The 22,276-nt window shown below is 43.4% G+C and overlaps 1 protein-coding gene across 1 annotated transcript in view; it reads right to left on the bottom strand.

Moving 5' to 3' along the window:
* Nucleotides 1–22,276, bottom strand: part of ADAMTS17 (ADAM metallopeptidase with thrombospondin type 1 motif 17) — a 294,708-nt gene that overhangs the window by 156,535 nt on the left and 115,897 nt on the right. Inside the window, exons 9-10 of the mRNA XM_063448834.1 lie at nt 6,195–6,335; nt 4,035–4,185 (exon numbers count right to left, since the gene is read on the bottom strand). Of these exons, the coding sequence (XP_063304904.1) occupies nt 4,035–4,185; nt 6,195–6,335 (292 nt within the window). The remainder of the gene's footprint in view (nt 1–4,034; nt 4,186–6,194; nt 6,336–22,276) is intronic.

Raw genomic sequence — 22,276 nt, 5'->3', positions numbered from 1 at the left:
TTGAGATTATCACAAATGAGACATCACAAGCGCTCAATCTTCTAGCGAAGCATAACACCAGGATGAGGACAGCAGTCTACCAAAATAGATTAGCCTTGGATTACCTTTTGGCAGTAGAGGGAGGTGTATGTGGGAAGTTTAACCTAAGTAATTGCTGTCTTCAAATAGATGACGAAGGGCAAGCAATAGCTGAGCTTACTAGCCATATGGTTAAACTAGCGCATGTGCCTACTCAGGTATGGAAAGGGTACAATCCAAGTAGTTGGTTTGGTAACTGGTATGAGCGGTTTGGAGGGCTTAAGGCAGTGGTAGGTGGAGTCCTACTGATTTTACTGTTGTGTCTACTCCTACCGTGTCTTATTCCTTTAGTAGTTAGGTCTGTGCAGAGCCTGATAGAAAATATAGCAGAGAGAAAGGCTGCTGCACAGATAATGGCGATATATAAGTATAAGGCTCTAGATCAGGGAGAACCAATGCAAGAAGATGAATGTTGAAGATTCACATCATAAGATAAGTCTGGTCTGGTTCATGGTAACCTGAGGTATATGCAAACCAAGGTTAAGTGATGCCTCAAGTAATTGTGAAATATCAGAGGCATCAAAGGGGGGAATGTGATGTAATTCCAGTAAAATACAAGTTTAGCAGGCTAAGATTGCCACAAGGCATATGTATGTATATGTGTTTGTAGTATCTAGTTAATTACACGTAGCTAAGATACTGTCATCACTGTACTGACCAGGTGCAGGAATGTAAGAACTGGAATTACGCGTCCCTCTCCTTTGTATCAGATGAGCCACGTGGTTAGACCGGATGGATGAGTTTAGACTCTATTCATTAAATAGGTTAAGGGTATGTGTGGGTGTAGTTAATTGTGGGAGGAGCTACAGTGCTATATAAGGAATGTACTCTATGTATTCAGTACTCAGACTTTGCTGTATTTTGGTGACGCTAGTCCCTCTGAGTCCCGATCGGTGATCCAATAAAGAATCTCTTCCTTCCTGAAGAAACCTGTGTCCATCTCTCTGTGCTTGGCTTCCGTCAGTTTCTCCGGTATCAATTACAGTGAGTGAGACAAAGGTTACTTACTACTGATTGCAGACAGTGAGTGGTATGACAGTCACACTGAGATTGCAGACATTGGTGTGACAGTGTCACCTTACTTACCAGAGATTGCAGACAGTTAGCAGTGCGGCCCCACATAAGGTGTGAAACCTTACCTACCTGAGAGTGCAATTTGCAGAGGGACTGAGTGAGCGGAGCAGACACTCCAGACAGTGGCATTAATACGGTAAGTAACGTGAACTTTAATTGCAGCTTTTGAGTAATTGCCCCCCTACTTCTGTCCCTGGCCCTGCATGTGACCCCCCTAAATATGAATGCTGGAGACGCCACACCTCTTCTGTGGAACTCCCTTCCCTTCTCCATAAGATTTTCACCCAGTCTCTACTTGTTCAAAAAATCATTGAAGACTCACTTCTTCAAGAAAGCATATCAATTAAACCGTTAGCAGTTTTTATCCCCCATCCCCCAATGACTCCTCTCCTGTAACTGTCAACAATTACCTACTAAGCCCTCAATAAATACTTTTCTAACAACCTACTTCATATCCCTACTTTTACCCTTCGTGACACTATACCCCACTCCCTCTAGAATGTAAGCTCATTGAGCAGGGCCCTCTACATCTCTGTTCCTGTACCTTCAATTGTCTGGTTGAAATTGCATGTCTGTTAGTCCACCCATTGTACAGCGCTACGGAATGTGATGGCGCTATATAAATAATAAAATAATAATAATAATCATGAATAAAGGGACACTATAGTCACCAGAACAACTACAGCTTATTAAATTTGTTCTGGTGAGTAGAATCATTACCTTCAGGCTTTATGCTGTAAACACTGTCTTTTCAGAGAAAATGCAGTGTTTACATTACAGCCTAGTGATAACTTCACTGGCCACTCAGATGGCTGTTAGAGATCCTTCCTGGGTCACGGCTGCCTAAAATACATCCAAACATTCAGTGTCTCCACCCTCTGCATGCAGACACTGAACTTTCCTCATAGAGATGCATTGATTCGATGTATCTCTTTGAGGAGATGCTGATTGGCCAGGGCTGTGTTTGAATTGTGCTGGCTCTGCCCCTAATCTGCCACCTTGTCAGTCTCAGCCAATCCTATGGAGAAGCACTGTGATTGGATCAGGCCAACACTTCTGATGATGTCAGCAGACAGCTTGCCATTCTGAGGCAAACAGCATGCAGAGCTACAGCTTCAAGCTTGAATACAAGTAAGATTTTGCTATATTTAGGGAGGCATGAGGGGCCCAGGGGGGCTAGATGGTGATTTTAACACTATGGGGTCAGGAATACATGTTTGTGTTACTGACCCTATAGTGTTCCTTTAACCCCTTAAGGACACATGACATGTGTGACATGTCATTATTCCCTTTTATTCCAGAAGTTTGGTCCTTAAGGGATTAAAAGGGAAGGGGGCTATCCAAAATGATGAAATACACATTTATTGGCATTTTTATTTTTTACTACTACTGCTGTTAAACAATGGACTGTAATTGGCAGAAAAAGGCAGTCTATATAGATGTTATAGACAGACAGAAAAACCATACATGTTCTTGACAGATTCACATTAAAATGAAGCCAAGTCTTGCTGATTATTAAATAGCCGAACTCCACAGCACGTGACTCTGTTACGTGGGAGGTTAAATGCAAAGCACATTGCAGGAAACAATTACACAAAAGCAAGTAACTGTATCTATGTTTTCCTGCAGCTACACACCAATAAAGAGCTAAGAAACAGATATACAGCACAGTTACAGTATTCACCAGTTAACCCTAACACTAGTCTACAGTTAAAGGGCAGAGACTGTAAAACATGCAGTGATATTCAAGTACTTGCTATGGTAGCACTTTGTAAAAATTCATCTTCTCTGTATAAACAGATTCATGGACTAAGAAAGAATGTGTCACTATGTCCAATGTGTGCAATAAAGACAATCTATAAAAGGTCATTTAATACAACAATGCTGGATCGTTTAAGAACATTTTCTCTTTGAAATTTATACTGGCTAATCCTGAGCAGCTCTTTGCAAAAAAATAAACTAGACCCATATTGGAGATCTGTAAACCAATATAAAGCTGAATAAAAGCATGGATTTAATACAATACAACCGGGGGGGGGGGGGGGGGGGGGGGGGTTAAAGATTGCTGATCTGCAACAACAAACCTTGAGATAAGCAATCGATGGGGGGCATCCAAATCGACAACAATGAACTTGACTATACCCAAAAAAAAAAAGCTGTAATTTAAATAAGTGAGATTTTAAAACAGGGATACTTTTTAAATCTGAGATTTATTTGTTAACATGAGTCTTTATAAATGTTCCTAATTCCCCTTAGTTCTTCCCATTGAAAATACCATGCCATCGGCACATATCATTCCACATATCGTAGGCTCTGCATAGAAATATTTTTACATGGTATAGAAAGTCGATTTCACACTTTGCTAGAATATATTGTTAACAAGATATCCTTAGTAATTAGGTTTGCCTTCGATAAATCAACCTTAAAAATATTCTCAGGACTGTTCACTAAAGCGTAAATAGTCAGAAATTCGAAGTGAACTTCACATTTTATACCACACTAGCCAAACAGAAAACGTCAGCTATGGTTTTGGTTTGACTATATTTGCCTAAAAAATGAAAATCTTGATAATGAACAATCCTTACATTTTAACACTGATATTGTCTGTGTATAGGGTTCATTGCAGAAATACAAGATAAACTCTACAAGATATCAGAACACAAACAAGCACCTCCTAGCTATTCTGTCAGTTGTTGAGAGTTGTTCTAGCGCTATAATATAATTAATAATATTGCTAATTTAACTAATACATTAAAAAAAAAAAAAAAAACTTTTTCTAATTTTTAGCTGGTTAACGGACACACCAGCTTGTTATCAAGACTTATATAAATCATGTGATGTGGTGATTCTCACCGTAATGGCTTCTCTGCAACTCTCCTTACCTCCATGTTTTTGCAGAACGTGGCATTGCTGCCAAATAGGATCTGGCACTGCTCACTGGCACTATAATGCATTCCGGGCAGCTTGTGGGGAAGCCTAACAGCATGGTGGCTGCGAGGGTCAGTAATCAGTAGGCATGAGCTCACCTTAGACCTGCGCAAAGGACAATTTTAGAAGTTGTTATTGTACATAATTTATTACATGACAAGTTGGAAGTGTAAAGTTGCCCTTTTGAACCGTACCATATGTTTTCTACTAACTATCAAAATGTTGTGTAGACACTGTTAGCTGCCAGGTTTATTGACCTGTTTATTTTGTAACTTATTGTCTTTTCTGTACTGAGTATTTTTGAGATTGTTTTATCATTCTTAGACTGCTTGGTTCCAGAGTGACTTGTCAGCGATGACAATTCCACAATAAATTATGGGACTCAGCTGTTGTTATAGGACCACTATAGTGCCAGGAAAACAAACTCGTTTTCCTGGCACTATGTAGTCCTTAGGTCCCCCCCACCCTCATGGCCACCCTCCCGCTGGCCTGAAGGGGTTAAAACCCCTTCAGCCACTTACCTTTGTCCAGCGCCGGTCTCCCTTAGCGCTGGTGACCTTTCCTCCCCCTCCGACGTTGACTCCTAAGTGGAGCCGAATATGCACTATGTAGTCCTTAGGTTGCCCCCACCCTCATTGCCCCCCTACCGCTGGCCTGAAGGGGTTAAAACCCCTTCAGCCACTTTCCTTTATCCAGCGCAGGTCTCCCTCAGCGCTGGTGACCTCTCCTCCCGCCCCAACGTTGGCTCCTAAGTGGAGCCGAATATGAATGCGCGGCCAGGGCCGGGCGCGCATTAAAAACGCCCATAGGAAATTATTACAATGCTTTCCTATGGACGTCAGCGTCTTCTCACTGTGATTTTCACAGTGAGAATCGCGGTATCGGCCTCTAGTGGATTAACCCTGCAGTGTAAACATGGCAGTTTCTCTCAATATATAGTGGTCCTTTAAATTTGTGAACTATGTATTTTTATTCTTAACTCAAACTTGTATACGTTAATTATGGTACATAATAAAACACACACACATATAGATAGATAGATAGATAGATAGTGTTACGAACACTGGTATCTTAAGTACCTTGTTCGCCTATTCCTCCCGAACTGCTAAGCCTTAGTGATTATAGTTGCAGTTCAGGTGTAGATACGAATAGTTCCAGACGAATGCAGCATCCAAGTAGTTTCTCCCCAGCAAGTAGATTGCTACCCAAACATGGGTAGCCTAGACTTCATGAAGTGTACAACAGGAATTAATCTTTATTGATGCCACACTGGCTTTTATGCAAGTTGTAACCTTTGTGTCCCTGTCCCACACAGTGACAAAGATGAACACTCCCACTGTAAACAGACAATCCCCTCCTCTCTGCCTGTGAGATAATTGAGTCAGCTAAAAGATAACCCAGTTATATCCAGGCAGAAAAAACATATTTTCCCCAAAATTAGAAATTACCCTAAAACACCTAGTATCCCCATATCCCCGGATAGCCCTGATCTGGGTGACCAACATATCCAAAAATTACCCAGATCAGTTCAGGAGTTTTCAAATTCTATGGAAGTCCCATTTTACCGACCGCACACGAGGCTCCTGCCCAGAAACGGTTACATGAGTTTAGGCTGTGCGGTCGGTCTATTGCGAAAATGTCAAAAAACTAATAAACGCACGAACGGAGCCCCCTGGCTCATCGGAGCAATAGTTCCCCTGGTTCGTGGGAACAAAACTATCAAACAGCGCTTTCCTGGCTGTTTGGGAAAAGGAAGCAGGCGTTCGTATGTTTTGACCGATGTTCGGGAAGTCGAGTGTCCGATTTTAGTTCCAGACACTCGACGACCAAGTCCCGCTGCCTCCTTTTGTGCAAACAAGATGGCCGCCGTTTTCTCTCACACGTGGCATTCGACCACCCAGAGAGAGCGCTTAATCGACAATTCCCTTTGTAGATAATGAGCCGGGGGTGGTCGGTGTTCGGTAGTTTCAGCTACCGAACTAATAAAACATAAGTCACAAATGGCCATAAAAGTCTCGAATTAAAAAGGCTATTTCTTCACAGATAGACAGATAGATAGATAAACACACACACACTTTCTCTATAACTTCCTTCCCCTCTTTCCCAATGCTTACTTTAGGAAGTTCTCCAGTTCATCACGGCTGCAGGTTGACCAGGATAGATCACTGGGGCTTCGGCCCTTCACCCACTCACCGGACATTATGTGTGACCGTCCGGCACAAGATGGGTGGTCATCATCATGGCTCATTCCCATACTGAAAATAGAGACAGAGGAGCTCAGTAAAAGTCAGTGTTCTGGTTAGGCAGTGTATTGGAATAATCAATCTTGATTTTTCAGATGCTAAATCAGATAAATATTCATTATCAGTTTCCTTAATTTGTATTGTTAAAAATTAATCTACAACAACAAACTTTTTGGAAACAGGCTTTGTGCTTTAATGAGAACCTCTTATAATTTTTATCACCAAATAAGGAATTCCGTATTACAGCATTACACTATTATATTTTAATATCTGTGGGTTAATTACGTGTGAAACAAAAACAAAAAACATAACCGATTCCTGTTACTACTCATCCATATATGTGAAAAACAGAATGTGAAATGTTGACAGATTTCTTGCTTTTTTTTATTCATATCAAACGTTGGGATCAGTTAACAACCTCCAGTAATACTTTCTAATATCAGTGTAGAAGGGGAGTAACATGAACCTTCCTGGTTTTGTGGCATATAATGTGAACTAAGGACACAGGCACATATTAAACCTACGTGGGAAAAGATCCCTGAACAAGCTCCTATTATGCTTTGTTTGTGATATAGTAAAATATGAAATAGTTGTGGCTCTGTTTATAGTCACTGGACATCTGGAAATGAGCAGATATTTCCCCATGTGATGCTAAGGACACATAACCCTTTTATTAAGCTGAGCTTAGAGACGCATATCTCTAGACACACATCCCAACTCTAGATGAACAAATCCATGGCTTAATTTTGGGGTATCACATTCCCTAGATCAGTCTCGAGAACAAAATGCCATTGTTTAGGAATATTGGTTAAAATGATACAGGTGGTTATACCAATAACAAGTACACATAGGTTGTGGTGCCAGGTGTGTTTGGCCCCTAGAATGTTTGTGTCAGAGTTACTTGTTCCCTGCTCTAATGAGGCACCATGTAGTATAACACGAGCCACTTCTACGGGAATCAGAAAAGAACATAGAAAAGGTCTTCTGCCGTCCTTAGAAATGAATCCATAAAGTAATACAGGAGCTGCCAACAATACATGTTGAGATCATGTAAGGTCACAGACAGAACACTAAACTCCCAATCAAAAGGGTCTTCCTAAATAATGTGTTCAGCATATGTACTGTATAAACACGTTGCATTAAAAATAAAAGTATCTTTGTGATATTTGATTGCTGGGGAAAGACAAGACATGGTACACACGTCAAGAGGAGTTAACTGTATCACTTAGAGTAGAGCTGAAGATATAATTACGGTATCTAAAATCCACATCTATATAACCTCTCTCTGTTTTCTTGAGCCATACAATAAAGCATTGCCAAAGAAATAACTGTTCAAACATGTGGGAATTCTGATCAGGGTATAATTTTGATTTTACTGGGCAGTAATTTCTGCTATTTTTAGGTTAAAGTACGTTCCGTGTTTGGAGTGCAAACATGTATTACTGAGAATCTGTTATCTTTGGCGACCTGACGCTCTAGGAGAGTCAAACACTCTTCTTCTGTGCAAATATCCGAGTTTTGGGAACAGAAAATTACTAGTACTAGACACAGAGTTCACACCACATATTTCAGACAACAGCTGCTGTGCTTGAGCTCTTTGCCACTGAAAGATGTGGAGCTTAGATTGTTAATATGAGGAGCGTATAATGAAAAATAGAAAGTAGAGGCCAGATGGGTGGAATATGACCAATAATCACGCTAAATAAATCACCAGATCGGTACAGAACCTAACTGCGTACTGCCAGACTAGCTCCTGGATAGCACTGCTAACCTATTTTACTGGCTGCTGTCAAAGTTTATTTAATTGGTAGCTAAAATGTGTTGCGTTTAACCCTTTGTTCTAGTTGAAGTGAAAAAGTATAACTCGGCACTAGCAGTTTAGACTTCCAGTGCATGAAGACAGTTTGTAATCATATAATAGTGACTAACAGATTTTGAAAGATTCTCAAACACAGGTGAATTTCTAAGGGCTTCGGAGAATGCAATGTATGAATGCCAGTTTTCAGTTATTAAGAGGATCACGCTGTGTGGGGAATGCTACAGGATATGGTCCTTTATTGGTGTGTTTCAAAGGTCTGCCAGTTCCGCTCCTTTAATTGAGACTATATTCCCTCTGACACGGAACGTCACAAACCTGATTTACAAAATGTCATTAAATCACCAGATCATGTCAAAGATGAGGCAGTTTGCTTCAAACATTTCTCTCCAGGAAAAACAGAAAATAGTTGTAATAGTGAACGCAGGATTACTTTAAACAATAAATCAAATTTTTGGAGAAAAAACAAAAATGTGTAGTGCGTCAACATGTATAAATCTAAACTGAACAAAAATAAAATGGTATACTTGGAGTATTATTTCTTGTGGGAATGCTGTAGCCCATCATGTAGCAGGGGTAGCAGTGTTAGTGGGGAAAAGCAATATTTCAGTGTGTGTCATAAGGGGTTACAGATTTTTTTTAAAAAGTAGTAATGATTATTTTGAACAGTAACAGTAACTAGCTTTAACTTAAGATGAGGAGACGTGTACATATCTTGTGTTAAACTTATGTATGAAAGGCTCCAATAAAAAATGATATATCATACAAGATCCAGCACACTCACTTCTTCACTTAACGTCAATTTCAAAGCTCACAGGATGTCACGTGTTTTTATTAAAACACCTAACGTAGGCAAAAATAATGGGGGTCTTGTTCCAGTATATGATCATACATTGCATAAGCCTGCCACAATGTCAATGTACCCCATTCTTGGCAGGTCCTACCCCCATTCTTAGGACTAATACCCAGGGCCGCCATCAGGGGGTGACAACCGTGACAGTTGTCACGGGCCCGGCGGCCCTGGGGGGCCCGGACTGCTCTGGCAGTCCTGGGCCCCACTTTCCCTCTCTGCATTCATAGATCGCGAATATCGCGATCTATGTGTGCAGCCGCGGGCCCCCGGCTCCCTGTTGCCGCAGAGGGGGCCCAGGCCTCCAGCCTCTTCTCTTCTCCTCCCTGCTAATAACTCTCGCGAGACCCGGTTGCCATGGCAACGCTCCGCGGGTCTCGCGAGAGTTATTGCAGGAGAGAAGAGGAGAAGCTGGAGGCCTGGGCCCCCTCTGCGGCAACAGGGAGCCGGGGGGCCCCACCATGCCACCGGACCACCGGGGATGGAATCTCCCCCTCCCTAGACACAGGTAAGCAGGGAGGGGGAGAAACTATTTAATTAATCAATTTTTTTTTTATTTTTTTTTTAATAATGTTAAAATGACCCCCCCTCCCCCTCCTCATTACAAATTTACACACACACACTACATACACTGACACAACACACACACACACACACACACACACTACATACACTGACATAACACACACACACACACACACTACATACACTGACATAACACACACACACACACACTACATACACTGACATAACACACACACACACACACTACATACACTGACAAAACACACACTGACATAACACACACACACACACACTACATACACTGACAAAACACACACTGCATACACTGACACAACACACACACACACTACATACACTGACAAAACACACACACTGCATACACTGACACAACACACACACTACATACACTGACAAAACACACACACTGCATACACTGACACAACACACACACTACATACACTGACACAACACACACACACACTACATACACTAACACAACACACACTACATACACTGACACAACACACACACTGCATATACCAACACAACACACACTGCATACACTAACACAACACACACTCTGCATACACTGACACAACACACTCTGCATGCACTGACACAACACACACTGCATACACTTACACAACCCACACTTTGCATACATTGACACAACACACTAACACAACACACACTCTGCATACACTGACACAACACACACACCGCATACACTAACACAACACACACCGCATACACTGACACAACACACACACCGCATACACTAACACACACACACACACTGCATACACTGACACAACACACACACTGCATACACTGACACAACACACACTCTGCATACACTGACACAACACACTGCATACACTGACACAACACGCTGCATACACTGACACAACACACACTGCATACACAAACACACACACTGCATACACTAATACAACACACACTGCATACACAAACACACACACTGCATACACTAATACAACACACACTGCATACACTAACACACACAGTGCATACACTAATACAATACACACACTGTATTCACTAATACAACATGCACTCTGCATACACTACACACTAACACACTCACTGCATCCACTATACTGACACACACTCTGCATTCGCTACACATTACCACACTCTGCATTCACTACACTAACACACACTCTGCATCCGCTACACACTAACACACTCTGCATTCACTACACTAACACACACTGTGCATCCGCTACACACTAACACACTCTCTGCATTCACTACACTAACACAGACTCTGCATCCGCTACACACTAACACACTCTCTGCATTCACTACACTAACACACACTCTGCATCCGCTACACACTAACACACCCTCTGCATTCACTACACATTAACACACCCTCTGCATTCACTACACATTAACACACACTCTGCATTCACTACACATTAACACACTCTCTGCATTCACTACACTAACACACTCTCTGCATTCACTACACTAAGACACTCTCTGCATTCACTACACTAAGACACTCTCTGCATTCACTACACATTAACACACACTCTGCATTCACTACAAATTTACACACACACTACATTCATTACACTGACACACTCTGCATTCACTACACCCTAACACACACTCTGCATTTATTACACACTAACACACACTCTGCATTCACTAAACTATGCACACACTCTGGATTCACTATACTGACACACACTCTGCATTCACTACACTAACATACACTCTGCATCACCTGTACACACAGCATCCACTACACAAACATCCTGTATTCACAGTACACACACTACATCCACCACAAATTGAAACATTCTGCATTCACTATACACATACACTGTGTCTAATACACACACTACATCCACTACAGACACTGCATCCACTAAACACATTTCATCTAGTACATACAAACACTACATCCACTACACAAACACACACTACATCACTGTACACACACTACATCCACTACTCAAACACTCTCTGCATTCACTACACATTAACACTCTGCATTCACTACACTAACACACACTCTGCATCCGCTACACACTAACACACCCTCTGCATTCACTACACATTAACACACACTCTGCATTCACTACACATTTACAAACACTCTGCATTCGCTGCACTAACACACACACTACATTCATTACACTGACACACTCTGCATTCACTACACACTAACACACACTCTGCATTCACTAAACTATGCACACACTCTGCATTCACTAAACTATGCACACACTCTGGATTCACTATACGACACACACTCTGCATTAACTGTACACACAGCATCCACTACACAAACATCCTGTATTCACAGTACACACACTACATCCACCACAAATTGAAACACTCTGCATTCACTATACACAGACACTGCGTCTAATACACACACTACATCAACTACAGACACTGCATCCACTAAACACATTCATCTAGTACATACAAACACTACATCCACTACACAAACACACACTACATCACTGTACACACACTACATCCACTACTCAAACACACTCTGCGTTCACTATACACACTGCATCTGCTACACTAACACACTCTGCATTCACTGCACAAACAGTATCTAATACACACAAACACTACATCCATTACACACATTCTAATTCACTTACACTATACACACCACATTCAGTCCCGCATCATTGTCAGCGGACTAGGTAGGGCGTGGGCGGGGTCGGGGTCGGGGGGGGGGGGGGCGGGGGGCCCAGACCTTGTGCTTTGTCAGGGGCCCCAAAATTTCTGATGGCAGCCCTGCTAATACCTAATGCCTGCTCTTATGAAATTCATCCACTTACTTGGGAAATCCTTGCTCCTGGGACTCTGCAGGGCAAGGTTAATAGGGCCCTGGAATGGGCAAAAATGGGGAACATTGGCATTCTGGAAAGTATATGCAATGTATGATCATACACTGTAACTAGAACCCCATTGTTTTTGCCAATGAATGAATGAGTGCACTGGATCTAGTATGTTGTCTGAATTTGCCCAAGAAGCACCCTATAATGTATGCATGTTCAGATGAGTGCAGCCGTCTTGGTTTTATATATCTTTTTTATTATGTGTACCCATATATATATATATATATATATATATATATATATATACCGTATATACTCGAGTATAAGACGAGTTTTTCAGCACATTTTTTGTGCTGAAAACCCCCCACTCGTCTTATACTCGAGTGAGTGTCTGTATTATGGCAACTTACATTGCCATAATGCAGACAAGGGGCTGTTGGGGGCTGGCAGAGAGCGTTTACTTACCTTTCCTGCAGCTCCTGTCAGCTCCCTTCTCTCTCCTCCGGTCTGGTCAGCTCCCCACTGCAAGTCTCGCGAGAGCCGCGGGGTCAGAGCTCCGTGCGGCTTTCACACCGCGAGACTTGCAGAGGGAGCTAACCGGACCGGAGGTGAGAGAAGGGAGTTGTCAGGAGCTGCAGGAAAGGTAAGTAAACGCTCTCTGCCAGCCCCCTCCTACACAGTGCACACCACTGGACCACCACGGAGTGAGAGTAAAAATATAAATAATAATTTAAATAATAATAAAAAAATATATTAAAATAATAATAATATAAAAAAAAATTAAAATAATAATAATAAAATAATATTAAAAAAATATTAAAATAATAATAATAATGTTATGGACAAAAAAATAGTAAAAATGCCCACCCCCCACCAAGGCTCTGCATCACATACACACACACACTGCACTCATATACACACACACACACACACACACGCTGCCCTCATACACAAACACTGCATTCATACACACACACTGCACTCATACACACACACTGCATTCATACACACACACACACTGCACTCATACACACACACTGCATTCATTATATACACACACTGCACTAACACACACTGCATTCATACAAACACACACACTGCATTCATTATATACACACACTGTAAATAAATATTCAATTTTGGGATCTAATTTTATTTAGAAATTTACCAGTAGCTGCTGCATTTCCCACCCTAGTCTTATACTCGAGTCGATAAGTTTTCCCAGTTTTTGGGGGTAAAATTAGGGGTCTAGACTTATATTCGGGTCGACTTATACTCGAGTATATACGGTATATATATATATATATATATATATATATATATATGCAAAGACTACATAATCCAGTTCAGATAAGGCAAGGCAAATAATACAAATGACCATGTTCACGAAGGGATTAGGGTTCTGATGAAAAACATTTGAACATTTCTTGAGAAAGACCTCATAGGTCAAAACGTTTCTGCTTGTCATTTGGTTTGAATAAAATTGACTACTTGATTCTTGGAGTTCCTAAACCTCTCTTTGTTTTCTGCATATTGTACTTGGGACCTGGTGCTAAGTCCAGGCTTAGTTGCACCCTGGTTCAGAGTGATGGGATTGAGTGCAGTTTCTAATTCATCTCAGAGAAGAACATTGAAAAAATTTTGACAAAACCTATAGCAGCCTAACTCATAGAACCCATACATCATAAACACTGCAGTTAGCTGTAGAAGTCATAGCTTAGAGCACTGGTTTCCAAACCAGTTCTCAAGGCACCCTTGCCAGTCCAGGATTTAGTGATTACCCAGTTGTGTCTAAGGTGTTTTTATAATTCTTTCTAAAAACACCTTACAAATAACTGGGTAATAGCTATATCCTGAACTAGTGGGGCTGCAGTGAGTGCTGGTTTGAGAACCACTAGCTTCGGGTATCAGGTCACTTTTGGCTTGGTGACTGCTCACTTGAGAAACTGCACTACCCGGTTTTATCAAGAAAATGCAGGAACTTCATATGTGAGTACGTTTTGTGATTTCTTTATTGGAATGTATTGTGTTAGTATATTTTAATACAGTATCTATATAATGCATTACAAAGGAATAGGTCAAATTCAAACTGCCCCTTTAAGCCTATTCTTTTCCAAGCCTCACAGCTGGGCCTACATGTCTTTCATTGATAAAACATGAATACAATCTTTGCAGTTTGCCTTGATAAATATTTCCCTTGGTTATAAATTCTAATCTTCTTTTAGCAGTATTATTTATATTGGCTAAGCAATTTCACTGGGCAATATCCCAGCTGTTAAAGTGTATTTAATCCGATTATTGGTGATGCAAAAATATAAATACTTCACTGTTGGTTTTGATTTTCATTTTGATTATAGTTGTAAACAAATAGACTCTAAAACAAAGAAATACAAATGTTTACAGTAGGACAATCAGCTATTGTTTTTGTTAAATGTCACGCAGGCCTGTACTATACTACATCTTAAAGCCAAATTTATGCCATTTCAGTTTAACTAACCTTGAATTTTTAGTTATTTTTTTATAACGTGGAGATGTACAAAAATATGATTGTTGCCAAGAAAAAGATTAGATGGTACACAGACAATGTGTAGCTGTTCTAGAATATTTCAGTATGTATGCTGTATAAAATAAGTGACAGATATTGTACTCTTTCAGTTGAAATAACTTTCCAGTGCTTTGAAGTGGTCATGGTACCTGGAGTCTGTATGTGAAGTATTTTGCGAATGTCAATTCTGTGCATATGTCTATGCATAAAATGCCATTCATTGGATGAGACCACCGAACTGATGCTCTTGGTCAATTAATTGCCGACAGCTACTGCAGCTCTGCAGAAGACAGATGTCTGTTACTGGCTATTAGAGGATCCTCAGAACCAGACAGTACCCTGGTCTGGTCTGAGGATCAACCATTGCAAAACAGTTTGCCCATTACCGGGGAACAGGGCCAGGTTACTTCTAACATCATAACTACTGCAGTGGGGTATAATGGTTATGATGCTTGAAGTAACCTTTTTAATATGATAGTCCCTAAAACAAAGAGTTTATACAGTTGGAGACTCTATACAATTGCAATGTGTGACTCATAGTTCTAAAACATTTTAAAACTTATTTTTATTTACTACAATGCAGAACTTAAAAAAGAAACCGTATGGGGTTTAGCCACTAAACTGATAATTATATAAATTTACAAGGGAATTACTAACCTTAGGGCAATGTAGCCAAGCCAGTAAAATAGCTTAAAGGAGCACTATAGGGTCAAGAATACAAACATGTATTCCTGACCCTATAGTGTTAAAACCACTATTTAGCACCCTTGGGCCCCCTTTGCCTCCCTAATCATAGTAAAATCTTACTGTATTCAAGTCTGAAGCTGCTGCCTCTGCCTGTAAACTTCCTCTGACCTCTGATATCATCAGAGGTGGTGGCCTGATCCAATCACAATGCTTCCCCATAGGATTGGCTGAGACTGGTAAAGAGGCAGATCAGGGGCAGAGCCAGCACAATTCAAACACAGCCCTGGCCAATCAGCATCTCCTCAAAGAGATGAATTGAATCAATGAATCTCTATGAGGAAAGTTCAGTGTCTGCATGCAGAGGGTGGAGACACTGAATGTTTGGATGCATTTTAGGCAGCCATGACCCAGGAAGGATCTCTAACAGCCATCTGAGGAGTGACCAGTGAAGTTATCACTAGGCTGTAATGTAAACACTGCATTTTCTCTGAAAAGACAGTGTTTACAGCTAAAAGCCTGAAGGTATTATTTCTACTCACCAGAACAAATTCAATAAGCTGTAGTTGTTCTGGTGAATATGGTGTCCCTTTAACTGTACAATAAATAACTCTGATAGAAGTAGGTGGGATGCAAATGTATTAAATTCACTCAAGTCAAAGATTTATCTCAATGAGTTAAATGTGTGGCCATATACCGTGTTACATATTCATTTTATAATCCAGCTCATACAGTGACTAAACTACGAGAAAAACATATTACTTTTTATTGTTATTGAAAATAGATAGCTACATGTATTATTGCTTAGGTGTGTATCAAATTGTACTGCATTTATATTTGGTTTTGAGATGTGTAATGGTTGCGGGTGACAACAGGATTGGTATTAGGGATAGACCGATATTGATTTTTTTAGAGCTGATACAGATACCCATAATCTGTGAACTTTCAGGCCGATAGCTTACCGATATTCTGTACATTTACCGGATTGTATTTTTTTTGCAAATCTTTTTTTTATTAAGTGGTAAATGCCAGTCAGATTTATTTTTAGGTTTTCAAGAATATTTATATGTGTGTGTAGTGGATTCAGTGAGTATTTGATTAGTAAATGCATTGTGTGTGTGTGTGTTTGTGTAGTAGATTCAGTGTGTTTGTGTGTAAATATGTGCGGTAGGAACTCCCCTCCTCCCCACCCCTTACCTGTCTCTTAGTGACCCCCATTCCCCTGTTCCTCTCCCTTCTGTTTGAGTGGTCCCCCCTGACCCCAGTGTTCCTTTTCCCTTCCCTCCCCTGTACATTAGTGTCCTCCCTTAATGTTCCTCTCTCCCCCCCCAGTGTTCTTCACCCCCCTACCCTGTCACATAGTGTTCTTAACCCCCCTTCCCTGTTCCATAGTGTTCTTCACCCCCCCTCCCCTGTCCCATAGTGTTCTTCACCCCCCCTTCCCTGTCCCATAGTGTTCTTAACCCACCTCCCTGACCTATAGTGTTCTTCACCCCCCCTTCCCTGTCCATAGTGTTCTTCACCCCCCTACCCTATCACATAGTGTTCTTCACCCCCTTTCCTTGTCCCATAGTGTTCTTCACCCCCCCTTCCCTGTCCCATAGTGTTCTTCACCCCCTTCCCTCTCCCATAGTGTTCTTCACCCCCCCTACCCTCTCCCATAGTGTTCTTCACCCCCCTTCCCTCTCCCATATTGTGCTTCACCCCCCCTTCCCTGTCCCATAGTGTTCTTCACCCCCCTTCCATTTTCCATAGTGTTCTTCACCCCCCTCCCCTGTCCCATAGTGTTCTTCACCCACCTTCCCTGTCCCATAGTGTTCTTCACCCCCCTTCCCTGTCCCATAGTATTCTTCACCCCCTTCCCTGTCCCATAGTATTCTTCACCCCCTTCCCTGTCCCATAGTGTTCTTCACCCCCCTCCCCTGTCCCATAGTGTTCTTCACCCCCCCTTCCCTGTCCCATAGTGTTCTTCACCCCCCCTTCCCTGTCCCATAGTGTTCTTCACCCTCCCTTCCCTGTCCCATAGTGTTCTTCACCCTCCCTTCCCTGTCCCATAGTGTTCTTCACCCCCCTTCCCTGCCCCATAGTGTTCTTAACCCACCTCCCCTGTCCCATAGTGTTCTTCATCCCCTTCCCTGTCCCATAGTGTTCTTCACCCCCCCTCCACTGTCCCATAGTGTTCTTCACCCCCCCTTCCCTGTCCCATAGTGTTCTTCAGCCCCCTTCCCTGTCCCATAGTGTTCTTAACCCACCTCCTCTGTCCCATAGTGTTTTTTAACCCACCTCCCCTGTCCCATAGTGTTTTTCACCCCCCGTCCCATAGTGTTCTTCACCCCCCTCCCCTGTACCATAGTGTTCTTCACCCCTCCCCTGTACCATAGTGTTCTTCACCCTCCCTTCCCTGTCCCATAGTGTTCTTCACCCCCCTTCCCTGCCCCATAGTGTTCTTAACCCACCTCCCCTGTCCCATAGTGTTCTTCACCCCCCCTCCACTGTCCCATAGTGTTCTTCACCCCCCCTTCCCTGTCCCATAGTGTTCTTCACCCCCCTTCCCTGTCCCATAGTGTTTTTTAACCAACCTCCCCTGTCCCATAGTGTTTTGCACCCCCCGTCCCATAGTGTTCTTCACCCCCCTTCCATGTTCCATAGTGTTCTTCACCCCCCCCTCCCCTGTCCCATAGTGTTCTTCACCCCCCTTCCCTGTCCCATAGTGTTCTTCACCCCCCTTCCCTGTCCCATAGTATTCTTCACCCCCTTCCCTGTCCCATAGTGTTCTTCACCCCCCCTCCCCTGTCCCATAGTGTTCTTCACCCCCCCTTCCCTGTCCCATAGTGTTCTTCACCCTCCCTTCCCTGTCCCATAGTGTTCTTCACCCTCCCTTCCCTGTCCCATAGTGTTCTTCACCCCCCTTACCTGCCCCATAGTGTTCTTAACCCACCTCCCCTGTCCCATAGTGTTCTTCACCCCCCCTCCACTGTCCCATAGTGTTCTTCAGCCCCCTTCCCTGTCCCATAGTGTTCTTAACCCACCTCATCTGTCCCATAGTGTTTTTTAACCCACCTCCCCTGTCCCATAGTGTTTCCCCCCCCCCGTCCCATAGTGTTCTTCACCCCCCTCCCCTGTACCATAGTGTTCTTCACCCCCTCCCCTGTACCATAGTGTTCTTCACCCCCCTTCCCTGTCCCATAGTGTTCTTCACCCTCCCTTCCCTGTCCCATAGTGTTCTTCACCCTCCCTTCCCTGTCCCATAGTGTTCTTCACCCCCCTTCCCTGCCCCATAGTGTTCTTAACCCACCTCCCCTGTCCCATAGTGTTCTTCACCCCCCTCCCCTGTCCCATAGTGTTCTTCACCCCCCCTTCCCTGTCCCATAGTGTTCTTCACCCCCCCTTCCCTGTCCCATAGTGTTCTTCACCCCCCTTCCCTGTCCCATAGTGTTCTTCACCCTCCCTTCCCTGTCCCATAGTGTTCTTCACCCCCCTTCCCTGCCCCATAGTGTTCTTAACCCACCTCCCCTGTCCCATAGTGTTCTTCACCCCCCTCCCCTGTCCCATAGTGTTCTTCACCCCCCCTTCCCTGTCCCATAGTGTTCTTCACCCCCCCTCCCCTGTACCATAGTGTTCTTCACCCCCCTTCCCTGTCCCATAGTGTTCTTTCCCCCCCTCCCCTGTCCCATAGTGTTCCTTTCCATCCCCCCCCCATAGTGTTCCTTGCCTCCCATGATTGAGTGAGTCTGTTCCAATTACTTTGCTACTAAAAAAACTAATGTGTATTAATACCGTTTCTGTTTAATATACTGTTCAGTCAGAATTATTTTGTTTCCAGTGTTTTTCTCCACATACTGCCCTTACTTCACTACTGTATTAAATTAATACCTTCACACATTACTGTTAGACTCAGGGCCGGCTTTCTCGTCGGCCCATGAGTATTTCTCTCTGTCCCTGTTGTCACTGGCCTTTTTTACTGCTTCCCCTAACTGTCCGGTTCCCTCCCCGATGTTTAGGTGCCTTTTGCCTGCAGCTCAGACTTCCCGGATCGCAGGAACTGCTTGCTCATTCTGATAATACCCACGTCTCCCTTATGCTTAGCCCTGCCCCTGTCAACTGTCACCGCGGCCATTTTAAACGGCTTCTATCGCGCGACTTTCCCGCCTTGTCAGAAGCGTTCAGTTCAACTGTCCTAGTGAAAAAATGTTTTCCGTTCTGCATCTACTAACAGGGAAAGTCTATCTTACTCCATTCCTGTTTCTAAGTTGTTTTATATATGTGGCTAACTAGATCAGTTAGTTACTGTTTTTTCTGCCTTCTATTATTTTCAGATTGGCCTAAAAATAATACTGATTTAATATTCAAAAAGTGGTGACCCCATTTTCATAAAAAAGACTTAACTGATTAGTGGATAAACCCCACTTTTTTATGTTATTATACCTCTCGGTTTATTCCCATGTATTTTTCAGTTAGGGTGAACCCCAGCTGAATCCGGGTGAACCCCAATTAACTGTGCGTATACTACGTACTTTGGCTAACCCCACATAGTATCTTGTTTAATTATATATTTATAAACAAAAATGTTGGGGCGTGGCCTGACTGTGGTGCTGAACAGTCGCACATGCTATGAGTTCCTGGGCCCTGGTCTGAATACCGGCTGAAATCGGGGGCAACCTGCCCAATCTTGAACCCCAACTCACCTTAAACTGCTCCGCAGCAACTGGCGACCAGGGGGATACCTTTAGACGGAATGACCGAGCCGAGGCCTAGGGCCTATGCCAAGCAGGGCAAGGGAGAGGCGGCCCCTCTCCCAGCTCGCAAATACAAGCAACGCCCGCAGCACACGGCTGCTTCCCCCCCCCAGGACCGGTGGGGGTTATCCCGGTCCGCACACTCTCGATCAGCACACCTCTATGGCCCTTAAACGCCGACAACAGCACTAACCACGCACCAGGTATGCAGGCAGCCCGTCACGCTAAAAACGCAACCCCAAACCAAGCGATTCACCCACCACCCGCCTGAACGAGCTGTTCAAAACCTTCTGGGCACGAATTAAGGCCCAACACGCGGCAGAGCAGCAACAGAAGCAGGAGAACGGGAGGGAAGGGGATCGCCGTGGCGGTGTCGACCGGAATGGGCCTGGGCTACCCTTGGGCAAAGCCTTGATAAAGCAGCCTACACCTCACCACGCTAGCCCATCTGGGCCGCAGGCCACCAGGGGACCAACCCTGGCGCATCACCCACACAGGCGGAGACCGACCCGCCGAAGGCGGCGCAACACCAACATACAGGCCTCCAGGCCTGTCCCGACAAGGAGGGATCTGGCCCCCAGAGGTACCCGAATCCGTGGACACAAGATGCCAGCCATGCTACAGGCCCGGAGCTGGAGGGCGCAACCGGTTAACTCCTGGCTGACTGCCTACCACCGTGAACCCCCAATGCCGCTGACACGGTTCCCACCTGAAGGAATGGGGTGATTATCCAGCAAGCAGACGGCTCCCCCCACGCTCACTAATGAACGCTGCCCAGACGCTCACGGACACTGACACTGACTATGCATACCAGGGTTTCTAACACATTTATGTTTGTGGCTGTGTCTATGCTATCTCCCTCTCCCACACAATGCCACAGAAGCGCATTTAACATCTATCACTTATTGCAGATATCCATGTCACACACATACCTACTCAAGCTTACACACACGCATGTTTATCTACTCCTGCAATCTAATCTCTTCTCTCTGTGACACAATGGACGTTTAAGCCTGCTTTTGAAATACTATTATGCGAAGCTTCCATGTCACTGTACTACAAGTATGTCGTTATACATGTCTATCGTTAAGCTTGCTTATAATATAAAATTGTGCATGCTATTCATCTGTCCCGCATGTTAAGCGAGGAAAGCTTGAGGATTGCCTTTGGGGCACCCCAGGCCTGCCTGTATCAATTTTTATGCACTGCAAAAAAAATAAAAATAAATAAATAAATAAAAACATTTTATTCATACCTTGTCTATCATTATTAATAGCATGTCTGACCTTCCTGACGCTTCCCTATCAGCAGAACTTAAAGCCTTACAGGAGCAACCCAACCGGCTCCCAAGCCCACACTACAACACCTCACAGATCGTAGATGAATAATATATATAACGCTTGTTACTCGGATGATGACACTCCCTACACTAAGAGGGCTAATGCTCCCTCGCAATATGTTATAGAAACAATAATTGATCTTTCACAAAACACGACTTCTAAATCTCAGCATGATCAGTCCTCTGATACTCTGCTGGACTCCCAGGGCCTTCCCTTTATTGATCTAAGACTGCTCAAACACCCCGCTCAGCTGAATGGGCTCTACCTGAGCATAATGCCCAATTTTGCAAGCTACGGCTTTGTAAACCTCTAGATAAAGAGGTTAGAAATAAACTATGGGCTGCATGTCCCCATCCAATTATCCCTGGCAATTTTCGGCTCTCTGCCAGTCTTCATAGTCTCTCTGGTTGGGTGTGACTTGCCAGAGGGCTTTGGACACCCTCAGAACAGGCCTTGCACATAAACTGCCTCAAACTAATTGCAGGCTCCTTTGCAGTCCGCAGTTTTGCAAAGGACGCATACAATTGCTCTCTGACTCTCAGGATGGACAATGTCTCCGCAGTCCGTTACGTCAACTGATTGGAAGGTTCCCGTTCCAAACTACTTTCGGATCTGAC

This window comes from Pelobates fuscus, chromosome 3 (assembly GCF_036172605.1).
Source record: "Pelobates fuscus isolate aPelFus1 chromosome 3, aPelFus1.pri, whole genome shotgun sequence".
Classification (NCBI taxonomy): Eukaryota; Metazoa; Chordata; class Amphibia; order Anura; family Pelobatidae; genus Pelobates; species Pelobates fuscus.
The sequence above is the reverse complement of the archived record's forward strand: the minus strand, read 5'-3'. Positions and strand labels throughout refer to the sequence as shown.